General features: G+C 47.4%; 1 protein-coding gene across 2 annotated transcripts in view; it reads right to left on the bottom strand.

Annotated features, from left to right (window-relative positions):
- The window catches only part of RAP1GDS1 (Rap1 GTPase-GDP dissociation stimulator 1), a 748,947-nt gene extending 738,608 nt beyond the window's left edge, over positions 1 to 10,339 (bottom strand). Inside the window, exon 1 of one of the 2 annotated variants that reach the window (XM_078676213.1) lies at positions 10,123 to 10,339. In XM_078676213.1, the coding sequence (XP_078532339.1) occupies positions 10,123 to 10,126 (4 nt within the window). In that variant the 5' untranslated portion in view covers positions 10,127 to 10,339. The remainder of the gene's footprint in view (positions 1 to 10,122) is intronic. The other variant, XM_078676214.1, reaches the window with a different exon arrangement.
- Positions 10,340 to 14,526: the final 4,187 nt, after the last annotated feature.

Here is a 14,526-nt window from a genome sequence, read left to right on the forward strand (position 1 = left end):
ATCCAGCACGTAGATATCCAGCATGTAAATGATAACAAGAGCATGAGTATGGTCTTTCTAGACAAAACGTATTTAGAGCTGCCAGTTATCGGTATTTGACATATCTTTGCCTCAGTCCCTTCCCCATTTGCCTATCACTGTTAGCGACAGTCTAGGACATTCTCCATGTAGAGCCTAATACATTGTAGAAACTCCAATTGGGCCTGTCTTCAACCACCCCCCACCTGCTTCTGCCCCACTTCCTTGGACCAATAAGACCTCAGACTGTAGGCCTGGCCAGGTACTCTTCCCATACTATTCTAGCAGCTCTGGTCAATTCGGCAAGGAGTTAACAACTGCCTGCTCTGGTAATCAAATCAGGTTCAGCCTTTAGCAAAGTGAAACAAGCATTTTCAATGCAATGGTTTCGCCTTTGGAAAATTTAGAGCTATTGGCATTGTAAATGTCAAAATTTGAATTTGTGTGTTGGTTTTGAGAATAGCAAAATAGATGGCATTGTCATTTACATTGCCATTAGCTATAACTTTTCCAAAGGCGAAACCATTGCATTGAAAATGCTTGTTTGTTTTGTAGACACCGACAGATTACACAGCCATTCACTCAAGTGCTCCAGACAGGCACCAGCCTAAAACAAGGGACAATCTGAAAGCTGGTTTTGTAAAACGAACACCGACTTCCTAGAAGTATTTGAGGCCTGAACATCAGACATCAATTAATTCCATGCCTGCCACTAACAGCCTGGCTTACGGTTGGCAAAGGAAAGTACACTTCTATCTGGAGGAAGTGCTAAAGATTTAACATCAACTCGAGAAATTGGTGGGTACTGAGTAATCATCCCACTCTAAAAACGGTATGAATGTTTAATTGCTACCAAGAACTTCTGGTGCAGTTCCGCAATCTCACCACCCCCCAAGAAACAAATCAACCGGCCACAACCAATGCCCCAGTGCCAACTCCTGGCAACGCAGTGCACTGGCTGTCCTGCTTCCGCAATAAAATGGAAGTAAAACATACAAATCACACAGAAATATCTTCTAGAACACCCATAAACCAAGCGTTATGCTAATGAAGCACACATCTCATCAATTACCTTAAGTAGCTCTAGTCTAGCCAATTGAAACATTTCAGGCGTCAGCCCTAAAACGAAACCCTTTCAGACGCCCTTCATCAGTTGAGCATTTTCAAATCTCTATCGTGACGCAGTTAGGGGCGGGGCAGAATTTACCAGCCCGAGATCAATAGCAAGATGGGGGGGGGGGGGGGGTGTTATTTCAACGCACGTGCTGTCAAGTTGTTTGGGTGGTTTGCTAATAACAAACTACAGGTTATTTTGTTTATCGATTAGCTTGGACTACTCTTGTTCCAAAAGAGAACTTCTGAATTGCAAGTTCTGTGGTTTGAAATAAAATATTTTAATGAACACAACTGATGCAACCCGGTCAGTCTTATATGGGGATATAGTCGTTATTCGCTTGAATATTAGGCCCTGCTTCACAACTAGATTGTGCCACGGCCACCCCTCGCTGAAACGCTCATCAAGTGTACTGGTATTTCGGTACTAGCCGATACACCTCAATTGTGAGCACTAGTCTGGTGTGGCGTTCTATGGTCTATACATGTAAATCACCTGTATGCCGGAGTTTACAGGTGGTCTTAACTAAGCCACCGGGACTTCAGAAAGTTCTGTGAATGCTAGTGAACAAAACACAGTACAGAAGGATGGGGGACTGACGCGGGCAGGGAGAAGGGAGAGGACACGGGCAGGGAGAGAGAACACGGGCAGGGAGAAGGGAGAGGACACGGCCAGGGAGAGGACACGGGCAGGGAGAAGGGAGAGAACACGGGCAGGGAGAAGGAAGAGGACACGGGCAGGGAGAAGGGAGAGGACACGGGCAGGGAGAAGGGAGAGGACACGGGCAGGGAGAAGGGAGAGGACACGGGCAGGGAGAAGGGAGAGGACACGGAGAAGGGAGAGGACACGGGCAGGGAGAAGGGAGAGGACACGGGCAGGGAGAAGGGACAGGACACGGGCAGGGAGAAGGGACAGGACACGGGCAGGGAGAAGGGACAGGACGAACGTAGCACAGTAGACAGTCAATGAAAACGCAGTTTGCGGAGGCACAATGGATGAGAGCGAACATGCAAAGAGATATTCAGGAAAAATTAAGCGCAAAAAAGCAGGCAGGGAAATCGTGCACATTGCGCGCATTCGGCTACAGAAACGAACAGGGACACGGTAGGCACAAGATGCAGGAAGTGAGGCGTGCAAGGAGATAGTACAGGCAGGTAGGTGTTACCGGTATGGAGAAGTGCGAGAGCTGACGGAAGAGCGAGGGGCAAGCAACATGCAACAGGTGCAGAGAGAATACAAAGGGCAGTAGCAAAACAGCCACTGGGGGTCAAGCACATGCACTATGCGGCCAGTAAGAAAACGTAGACGGGTAGAGAGATTTCAGAGAGAAAGGGTGCAGGCATGGTGATACACCAGTGGGAGGCACTGCAGGCCTGTAAGGGAGAGTAACCGGAGAGGTGCTACACACAGTGACAGAAGAACATGGAGCGAGGGCACAGTGCACCGCAGGTTGTGAAGAGACACTTGGTGCAGCATGTACGGAACAGGGACGGAGAGGGGCAGAGGCACATATAGAGGAAAAGCGCTACGTGCAAATGATTGATTAGTACAGGTAAGAGGCATGCACGAAGTACTCGTAGGGACTGTCAGGGGGGGAGGAAGGGGGGTGTGTAAGTTTAGACTGCGCTGCTTCTCATGGGCAATTCACAGAACGTGCAGGCCCAGATAGATGAAGGTGCGCAGGGGTAAACAGGGACCGAGGAATGGAGTTTGGTGGGAGCGGCCCAAGTTAAATGAATAGCAATGGTGTATGGGAGACTCTGTGGCCCCTCTGCACATCCTGCAGGGGCCCCCTCACTTTGAGTTACGCCACTGTCCGTAGAAGAGTCAGAGGAAAGCACGGAGAAGGTCCCTTACTTGAATGTGCTGAGGCTGTTGTGACTGCTGCTCCTTGGCGTACATCACGGTCTGGTACAAGACTTCGACCGGGAGAACAGGGGTGACACAGGCTCCAACACCTGCATCATCTTGTTGACCGGGTAGGTCATCACCCTCTCGTAGAAGACGTTGTCCTTGTCCCCGTAGGAGGAGGTGGGAGTGCCGTTCTCTGCCGACGGCCAGTGTCCGGAGGAGGACGTGGACATCTTCCCTGCAGGTGGCGGGATTTTTTCCTGGGAGTTGAGCAAGGGGCCGCGCACCTCTCACTCGGCAACTAGAAACAGAGGATGTGGAAGAGAAGCGATGACCCCGTCGTCCGAAGGGTGCTAGATTTGTGGCGGAGGTTGTCCCTTGTCTCCAAAGAACCAACACCCCCTCGCAGCGGTGCTTTGATGTCCCAGCACTGCTCTTCCCTGTTTGTGAGGGGGAAGCGGGTGTGAAAGCCGAGCGCCTGTTGCACGTGTTTTTTTCTTTAATGGGCACAGTTATTACGCAAGCCCCGGAATAATGGTGCCGATAAAAGAAAACAAACCCGCGCAAAAGAACTGCAAATTTCACCGCCAGTAAAGACAAGAGGGTCCATCAAATGCCTCCTTCCAGCAAGGAGAACGAGGCAACAATGAGAGAAAACCGCACGGACAAAAAAACAAGTCAGGTCCCGGGCCAGCCAGCCAATCACAGCGCGGCCCGGGGAATGACGTCACGGGGGTGTCCCGGGCCGGCAGCCAATGACAGCGCAGCCCAGGACAAAGGGGCGGGACTTAACAAAGCCCGAGAAACGCCCCTGAATCGCGTTTTCACGAGAAAGCGTGATTGACAGCCTCTGTCTCCCAATGGCTAGCCTCCATTTATGGAGCTAGCCAATGGGAGACAGAGGCGGAACCAAAACCCATATGTAGGATCATGAGATTTCGCCGTGGGCGGAGCAACTGCTACGCAGTTGCAACGCCCAGGGCGAAACCTAAAAAGGTACCATACTTGTACACATTACCCATCTTCAAACAACCACCCTGGATCCATTTAGTGGCCATGATGCTTTCAAAGTTTGTCCGACACTGTAATGTGGCCTCAGCACAGAATGGGGCCTGACCACTCTTTATGAGGCTGGCAATATGCTGTATTAATTGCTATAAGACAAACAGAGATACAGCATTCCAAGTGCCCAGTGCACTAGAGATAAAATTAATTTAGCTCTGCCTAAACTAAACGGGTTTGAAAGAATCTACTTGCACAACTAATTTTTTCACCAAAACAAATCCTAGACATTAAACTAACAAGACTGATTCTTTCTTCGGTTAATGGCTTTTGCCCAAAAGGTGACCTACTTCAGTTGGTGGCAATATAAAGGCCAACAAAGAGAAACATAAATAAGATTCACTCTCACTCAACATGACCTTATGGCCTCACCGTTGGAGCTGTAGCTGCCCTTAACATTTAATTCGCTTTTCAACAGAAAAGATTTCAGGAATACCAGTATCCTTGGTCTACCAGCAAAGCACGATTGCTGATATCTATGGCATGTGAAATCAATAGACTCTAAATCCCACACCTAACTTTTTTAAGGAAAAAAAGGAAACATGTACAACTGTATGAAGGGTTTGTTTTAAGATGCAGCCAAAATTATTTTTTGATATTCAAGATGAGGCTGCCCGGTATTGCGCTGTCTTCTTTTTAACAAAAAGGAGCATTCTGCTTCAGCTTGGGTGTGTTAATGAAAATAGACTCACTGTTGATCGAGTTACTGCCCTCATTCGGCTCAATTTTCATGGCAGCAAGGCACTACTCCACTCATCACCTTCCAGTTTCTCACTTCTTTAAAACAGGGACTGAAAGTGTTAAACACTGCAGAGTCGACCATGAGAAAAGCAAAAAGAAACAGAGTGTACCCTTATCCCTGGTTGTGCCACGATCATAATGGACTAAATGATCAACTGCTCGCCACTAGTAATTGCTTTTTTAAATTAACAAAAAATATACCTCTTTTGGCATACAGGTTTTACAGGGAGAGTTCTGCAATGTATTGATCAGCAACTCTCACAGAAGCCACTGCCTACCCTTAAAAAATATTTACCCATGCATTCCCACCTCTTCCCATTTGCGAATGCTTTACTACCTACTTGAAGTTGGTGGTAAATTGCGACTGTTTTGCGACCACAATTGCAGTTGCAAAACAGTCATACATAGGGCTTAGGCTCGCTATTAGGAAGGGGGGCCCTTGAAACGCCCCAATAGTGAGTCGCAAATACATTGCGATTTGCTAATTAGGTTTTGTACATAGCCCTTGGGTATTTTTGCACGCTCAAACCGGTCACAAACCAGCTTGCGATGCAAAAATACGTCGTAAATCTGGCCTTTAGATTTTTCACCCTGGGAAAAAAAACATTAATTAATACATTTTGTCTACTAGTCGTATTACTGTTAATTGCTGCCTATTGCAGATTTACAATGGTGCTGATGGGTTTCTTTGTGAATGCCTAAAAAATCCAAAATCTAACTCCAAACATAAATGGTAACAAAGGGGAGGAGATATCGGACCTAATACCCTGCTTTTAGAAGAGGACCTGTGGCATTTATCCTGGTCTCTTAAGTGGAAAGGCCATAATCCATCAAATTATTATTTTACGTCTGTAAAATTTGCTCCAACTTCAAGTTTAATGCAACAAACAACAAGGTAATAGAAGTCAAAGTAAAGCATTGAATATTCCAAGTGGCCATCTTGCAGGGAGGGTAGGATACTGGTCATGTGTTGCACTTTGTTTGACAATTTTAAAGTTAGAGCAGATTCAGTATTTCACAATGGCTTGGGTTTTCCAATTTAAAAATATATATATATATATATATATATATTTTTTTTTTATATACTTTTTTTTTTAATTGTCAAATGAATGTACAACATTATTTATTATTTATTATTTTGCGTTCCTATATAGCGCTCGATTACCCGTAGGCATCTCGGCGCTTGCCTTGGGAACCCGTCCTGGCTTTTTCCCCTGTGAGATACCCGTACTGGGCATCCCCAAGGTGAAAGCCAGGCATCCCACCGCGGGGGGGCCGTAGTGGAGATTAAGCAAGCTGATGCCCAGAGCTGCAGAGTGTGAACCCGTGATTCGAGTAGGCACCGAAGCGAGAATTATCGAGTCCGCTGACCCTGGTCCACGACCCTGCCGCGTCGGGAACTGAACCCTGGTCCCGGGCCGTTCTCTGCTTCAGGGTCTGCCTGCTCTAACCAGTGAGCCACACTTCTCCACAACAGGTATAATAAATGATATTTACCAACACTTTGTTACTGTTTAGACGAACTCAATATGTTTTTTTTCTCAGTTTTCTTGGACAATAAATGTTATTGGCATTTATAAAAGCTGTACCTGGCTGATGAGCCCATTACTAGGGCGAAACCGGCCCTGGGTTGCTTTTGTTCCAGTTCAAGCAGGACCTAGCTTGGCAATTTGGGTTGGACTGTTCCCACTGGAGCAGAGTAAAGACTGATTTGCATTTAGCAGGGTCCAAAATGAGGTGGCATGGTGTGCAAAATAACGATGGACTGGGATGCAGCCCAAAGTAATTACCAGCGGCTGCAATTAATTCAGCATTCCATCCATCACTTTTTGTATATTTTAATGTGTCACCTTAAATGACACAGTGTGCACAGGACCCAAGTCTGGGCATACCCATCCCACATACGGGGCTGGCAGTTCAGGCTTGACTATTCCCATGAGGAGCAGGGTCAAGACTGATTTGCATATGGCTGGGTCCAAACTGAAGTGGTATGGTGGGCGAAAACGATGGATTGGGATGCGGCCCGAGCGATTGCCAGTGGCTGATATTACTACTAGCATTCCATCATCACCTTGTTGTTTTTGCGATTCATAAAAGGCAGGGAAGAAAGTCAGTACAGGATTACTCCCATATCTGGACATTTTCAACTTTCACAGGACTCTAAAAGAATACCTTCCCAGGAATACTCACATGTATTAATAGTTACAGAAGTAGAACTTCCACTCTGGGGCAAATTCTGCACACAGAAAATGGATGCATTCACATTTACTTTTGGCTTATCCATAGGAAAAATGAACGAATTACGTTTAGAAAAGTGTTCCGAGGATAGAAATCTGCAATGGGTTTAAGAGTACGTGGGATATGACCGACTTTTGCAGTATATCGCTAAGCTTAAATTTTCATGTGGAAATGTTGCAAATCACATTTGAAAAGGGAAAAATTCCATCAATCATTATTATTTGACTCTCATTGGAAATGTACCCTAGTAAACTTATTTAAGTGCACACCTAAGCTGAACTTAAATGTATAAATTGCTTTACAAATTGGATTCTACATTTCACAATCAATGTTAACATAACTTGTAAAGATACTGCGAAACAGTAACACACATTAAGGAATGGGGAGCTGATAATATCTTAATAGCAATAACGAAACTCCATTACTGACAATAGATTCAAAGGAGAAAATCAGGAACTGATTTGCAGTCAGTGGAGAGCGCATTGTAACTCCCATGTGTCTCAATACTCCAAAGCTTTCTGTGAGCTTTACAACAGTATTTCAAAGTAGCTGGAGTGCATCTAAGTCACTCCACGGATTTCTAAGAATTACTGTCTCAATAATAATCATGGGAGAAGGCCCAAAGTTTAGGATGCAGTTATTTTAGTGGTGCAGGCAGTGTTTAGCAAGTGGAGTAAGCACTTGAACTTGTTCACCAGCTACACGTTGTTCAAATCTGCTCCCAAAACTTTGTTGATGTCAGCCGTAAACGAGATCAGAGCCAACGTTGAGTTTTGATCTTAGCAGAGGCGCTGTTTTCAGTAATGTCGGTTAATAGGGTGCAGTTTCTGATTATTGTTGGATTGGTGTTGATGGCGACAACCCTGTATTAGTACATCAGGTACTGAGCGATGCACACAAGCAAATGTTCACAACCAGTCCACAATCTGACGCAGATTAACCAGAAGTGCAATGAAAATATACACGCAAAAGTCTGCAAAATCCAGAGCCCTGATTTCATGGTGGCTGCCCAAGACCTGTCAAAATTAAAGTCACTCTCAAACCACACTCATTACATACCAGCAACTGGAAAGCAAAAGAAAATCACCTCTACAAATCAGCCTTCAACTTGACAACCCCTCAACCCGACTTCAAATCTCAGGGTACACACTGCACTCCCTCATCACTAGCTAATAAAATGTAATTGCCCATAACCCACTGATTTCATTCCACAGATACCAGTGTAGCACCATAAAAAGCTACACTGAACAAATAAGTTGTCTTTGTTTTGAAGTACTAATGCACAAATCGCCAAAAGACAAATTGCTTTCATATTGTCCTCAGTCACGACTCTAGGTTGAGACTACGTCCTCTCCTGATTTTTCCATGTCTGATGCTTCCTTACTATAAGGCCTGATTGGAGAGAAAACCCACAGCTGTTGTACTTGGCCCAGGAGCTAATATAATTCAACAAATGGGGCGGCAAGGGCCTTTCCCATCACATAGGGAGAGAAGAAACCCCCAGTAATGGATTAGAGGTGCTCTGTATTATATAGGGGGTTTCAGACAACACAGCAAAAGAAGCGATATAAGAGGAAATGAATATTACGTGTGTTATCACATACACGTAAGAGTTCATGCATGTGCCCCATATGCTATAAAGCCATTGAGGTGCTGACCCCATCTTTAAATGCCCCTGCGTACCACTAAAGCAGAAACTGCGTAAAGGTCCTTACTGCCATCAAACTAAATAAGACTCATCAATGCAGCCCTTACAATAAGGGATTTTAGAATATAAATTAAGAGCATACGATAATTAGCACCTTCCCTTACATTAAAATAATTCAAAAGGCAGTATTCCAAATCGTATGGGGGCTGTAAGTGTGGAGACATGTTATGAATGCTGATTATAGTGGGGTTTAATGAAGAGGCGTTTTAAGTTTCCATATCAAACTCAATGAAAATATGACAAAAGTGTGCGCGCCGTTGTTACAAAAACGCGTTCAGCAGGCCTGTGCAATGAACTGCTTCTTGTTATGTCACCCTGATTCACCCACCAACCAGCAACAACATGTACACGCGACTAGCACAGCATGAACAGGCAGCAGCGAATCCTGACACGACCTGATTTGCTGCTGGTTCTCCCTAGGGGTAAAGGATGTAGAAGCATCGCATGCTCAGTACGGGTCCCTCTCTTGGGATGCGCGTTGGGTAGGAGGAGGGTGAAAGGACCGGAGGAGGAAGTTTCAGGTCATCACTAACTGACAAGACGACGAAAGAGAAAAAAAATCCAAGCAAGGAATGGGAGGGGGCTGCTCCACCCTAGGAGGGCCTTCGACAGCAGCTGAGGGAATGAAGACAGGATGGGCAGACAGGCAGACATTAACAGTAACATGTACTTATTTACAGTACGCTTGCTTCAGGGTGAGGGGAACACATTAAAGCAAAGACTTGCAGTAAACCAGAGATCATTCAGAGGGGTACGGTTCAGAGCAAAGGTGATGAACATTTTGGTGGCACTGCACAGAGGGGAGTGGCACACAGCGAACGTGTGCATTAAACAGCGAGTGGTAATTTGTAGGGAGGGACAGACCATTGGAAGGTGTACTGGGACGTAAACAGGGAAGAATAATGGCATGGGACTATAAGCGATAATGCACTGCTTAGGGTGGGGACATGCAGATTGAGTGGGTACGGGGAAGTGGAAAGAAGACGAGTGCATAGGCTGGGGCGGTGAGTAGCAAAGGAGGTCAGTGGAGAGGGGAAGATAAAGGTCTGAAAGGAAGGGCAGTGAAAAGGGATACTGCACTGAGGAAGTGGATGTGAAACGTACAAGAGGGAAGTGGATGTGCGGTGCATAAGGAAGTGAATGTGAAGAGCATGAGGATGTGCATATGCGGTCCACTCTCATAGACTGTCAAGAGCACTTATGGGTCGCAGCAAAACCCCCACCCCACCGTAGCAATATTTACAACGCTGAGCTCCAACCGACCTTAACACCACAGCCCGCACAACTTATGATGGATGGGGAAGGGGGCGGCTGGACGCAGAAATGATATCGTAAAATGCCTGTCACCATTCCCTCCCTCCGTTCCCCGTGCCACTGACTGTGTACTCACCCATGGTGTCCCCCCGGGTGGAGGGCGGCGGTTCCCGGTGTGCAGAGAGGGCAGCAGAGAATGGCAGCGGCTGGGGAGGAGAAGGAGGCGGTGTGTGATTACTCCAGGCTCTGCTGCTGCCTCTGCTGCGGGGGCGCGCGCGCAGCCGTGGACGGCGGCTGCGCGCGAGCACTGGCACGCGCTCCCATCAGCTGAGGGCGAGAAGCTCCAGTGACAGGGCGAGGAGAGCGCGCACGTACGGCCGCGTGAGAGGCAGGGGCGGCACGCGACTGGGGCAAGCCTGGGGTGTTCGGTTTAGAGAGGGATCCCCTCCTTAGGCGCTTGGTGACTTGATGGGGGCCTGTAGACGCCTGTGCACCTGCCCGGCCTTGTGCAGGACAGTCTGCTCAGTGCTCACCCTCATTTGGCGAACGTCACCATGTTTTAAAAAAATTTACGCTCTAGCCAAAAGCAGTGAACCTTAATGGACTTGCATTAGGTCACAACCTTTTCAAACCGGCATCGCCCTAAAAAAGACACTCGCCTGACCCCAAGTCAAGTGCTACTGGTTGACAGCTGCCGAACAGGGAGGGTGCTTAGTTATGTCTGTCTCTCGACCGATGCCACGTGCTTTATTACTAAGCCTCCTGTAGCATGTTTTTCAGTTTTATGCCCCTCTGCAAACAGGTACAGGGTAGTGGTGAAAAGGAAGGTAAGCACAAAAGCGAAAACGTCTTAAAATAGGCTGGAGTCTTTCAAATTGTCAGATTTCCATCTCAATGGACCTCCCTTTCCTGCCCTTCTCTGTCCCTCCCTTGGTGCTGTGACTGTATATCCATGTGTATCCCCTCCCTATGTATATAGAGATAACTCTAATCACTAGTATATGCAGTAGACCGTTGTGCTCTCTTCCATTGCTAGGTGACTCTTAGAGTATATCCATGTGTATCCCCTCCCTATGTATATAGAGATAACTCTAATCACTAGTATATGCAGTAGACCGTTGTGCTCTCTTCCATTGCTAGGTGACTCTTAGAGTATATCCATGTGTATCCCCTCCCTATGTATATAGAGATAACTCTAATCACTAGTATATGCAGTAGACCTTTGTACTCTCTACCATTCCTATGTGACTCTTAGAGTATATCCAGTCTTACCCCTTCCCTATGTATATAGAGATAACTCTAATCACTAGTTTATGCAGGAGTCCGCTCTGCTCTCTACCATCCCTATGTGACTCTTAGAGTGTATCCCCTCCCTAAGTAGATAGAGATTTCACTAGTATATGCCTAGAGTTTATCGATTTGTATCTCCCCCTTGTGTGACTTTATCTCTTGTACATTTGCAATTTTTTTCTGTTTCTACCTTTTTATAACGCATGTAATCCTAAATCCGTATGTTTTCAACTGGTTCTTATGTAAGTCAAAAATTAGCAAATTCTTTTTGTACCGTCAGTCCTTATGTTTGAAACTGGGTCCTATGTAAAGCGCTCTGACACCTTCGGGTAAAGTTCGCGCTATATAAAATCGCATAAATAAAAATAAATAAATAAACTTTTACGGCTCTAGCAGATTGGATGTGTTGTGCAGAACCACAGCTGAGTTTGGCGTGGTGTGATGGCAGCGTGGAACACATTTATTGAAATGCAGCGTTTCATGCACTAAAAATGAAGCTTTTGCCAACAGGGGCCAATTTTATGTTTTCTTCGATCTTGAAATGACATCTTACTGCACCACGTGATTACTTTTGCTGTTCTCGTCACTGTTATAATAATCTGCGAGCTTGCATTGAAAAATCATGACTTTCCTAGCCACATAAAACTTGGTGTACATAACCAAGGACAACGTGGCTGTCTCAGGCCATTTTGCATACTATGTATCAATTTATGTTATCTGAATAGACCGAGAACCACAGCATCTAATGTGAATGTACTATGAGAGAATCTTTAAATGTATTCTGTGGCGAACATTTCTTCTTGCTTTTTTCCCATTGGTGCACATCATGTGAACCATGTTCTTGTGTCGTGTTTGCATGAAATCCTTTGTTTAAAGTCCTATTTGAGAGGACCCACATATTCACTGTTAGAAACCTTTCTGCACAGCGCTTGTTGGGACGCGCTCACCTTTGGCTGCTTACTGCGAGGAGGACTTTTTTAGACTTTTAGCCAGCAACTCGCCGCACCCGCTTCGCGGGTGCCGCTTCGCCGACAAGTGAGGAGGAGTGGGAGTCTAATACCACCAGAGGGCTGCAGGGCTGCGAGCGTATCAGGGACTCCAAATCCCAGGAGTCCCTGAGTGACCGCTGACCACTTCCGGTCCGCTCTCCCTGCCGGCCCGCCCACCGCCCACCTGAGGGTTTGTTAAAGCCCCACTAGCGGAACAGACTCTTGGGAAACCTTTCTGCACAGCGCTTGTTGGGACGCGCTCACCTTTGGCTGCTTACTGCGAGGAGGACTTTTTTAGACTTTTAGCCAGCAACTCGCCGACAAGTGAGGAGGAGTGGGAGTCTAATACCACCAGAGGGCTGCAGGGCTGCGAGCGTATCAGGGACTCCAAATCCCAGGAGTCCCTGAGTGACCGCTGACCACTTCCGGTCCGCTCTCCCTGCCGGCCCGCCCACCGCCCACCTGAGGGTTTGTTAAAGCCCCACTAGCGGAACAGACTCTTGGGAAACCTTTCTGCACAGCGCTTGTTGGGACGCGCTCACCTTTGGCTGCTTACTGCGAGGAGGACTTTTTTAGACTTTTAGCCAGCAACTCGCCGACAAGTGAGGAGGAGTGGGAGTCTAATACCACCAGAGGGCTGCAGGGCTGCGAGCGTATCAGGGACTCCAAATCCCAGGAGTCCCTGAGTGACCGCTGACCACTTCCGGTCCGCTCTCCCTGCCGGCCCGCCCACCGCCCACCTGAGGGTTTGTTAAAGCCCCACTAGCGGAACAGACTCTTGGGAAACCTTTCTGCACAGCGCTTGTTGGGACGCGCTCACCTTTGGCTGCTTACTGTGAGGAGGACTTTTTTAGACTTTTAGCCAGCAACTCGCCGACAAGTGAGGAGGAGTGGGAGTCTAATACCACCAGAGGGCTGCAGGGCTGCGAGCGTATCAGGGACTCCAAATCCCAGGAGTCCCTGAGTGACCGCTGACCACTTCCGGTCCGCTCTCCCTGCCGGCCCGCCTACCGCCCTCAGTCTTTGCTATATCTGGGGCCACTCCTCCCGCAGCGCGGGACGCAGCCCGGAGCAAAGACCGGGCTAAGAGCGGGCCGTTTGAGGCCGTTCGAGGTCTGAGCGGTCTGGTCTGGGCCCTTTCCCTGTCGCTTTGTTTTTCCCTCCTTGTGGTTGCTGCTGCCATTTGGGACTGTTCTTAGCAAGGTCCTACTTGGTCGTCACTGTTAGCACACATGTGCACTCGGGTAACCCGCAACAGGGCGGCCAAGGCGGGGCCAGCTCCGAATGGACCTATGGATGACTTTATTACACGAACGAACATTGCCATAGACTATGAAATTACTAAATTACAGTCTAGAGTGTCACTGGACCTAGAAGCTGCTAGAAAATTGTCTTTGGAGTTTGCCACCCTTAAAAAATCCTCCCTTGGGCATATTGCATCTGCCATTACTCCTACTCGGGCTCACAATATAGGGGGAACTGAAGTTAAGGTTGATGTCCACGATATCCCAGTTTCACCTACCCCCCTATCATCTTTGTGTCCGCATGCTTCGCCCGAGGATCAACTAATGGGTGTGGGTAGCCTCTCTGTTGCTTCTACCTCTTCCCCAAACTCGCCAGATTCTTCTTTTGCCTCCACTACCTATGGAGGACTAGATAGTATCCCTGGCAACACTAATAAAAGAAAACGCTCACCTAGCATTTCCCCCCCATATAAAAAGATTCTGAAGAGGGGAGGTAATGCGTCCGTTATGGGTAACACACCAGTTATTGGTAGCACAGGGATGCCCTCCATTGCCCCCCAGACTGCTTGGTGTGCTAATAACGAGGGGACTGCTTCTGTGGCATCTGGTGGGTCTCTATCTGGCAGGAGACCGGACTCTGCCCCAAACGACCAAGAAGGGAGGGAATCAGAATTTATAGGAGTAGTCTGGGACACCCTTAAAGGCCTATTGTCTCCCCTGGATTTAAGGCTCTCTCGAATAGAGAACAACCTCCTTGAGATGGAGAAAAGTATTATTGCCTTGGCCACTCTTGGCCTGAGAGGCCTTGAACACCAGGGTTTGATAGATAACAATAGAGTTGACCAGGCAGCTATTCCCCCCCCCACGGTCGTTTTGGGTTCTCAGCCTAACCTCACTGCGCCTCGTTCCACTCAGCCCATTCCCAAACCACGGACCAAGAGAGCTGACATTGCAACCCCGGCTCCCCAGCCTAGGGCCAACATCTCTAATGCCCCTACTACTCAACCATATGTTCGT

The sequence above is a fragment of the Lissotriton helveticus genome, chromosome 2_1 (assembly GCF_964261635.1).
Source record: "Lissotriton helveticus chromosome 2_1, aLisHel1.1, whole genome shotgun sequence".
NCBI classification, from domain to species: Eukaryota; Metazoa; Chordata; class Amphibia; order Caudata; family Salamandridae; genus Lissotriton; species Lissotriton helveticus.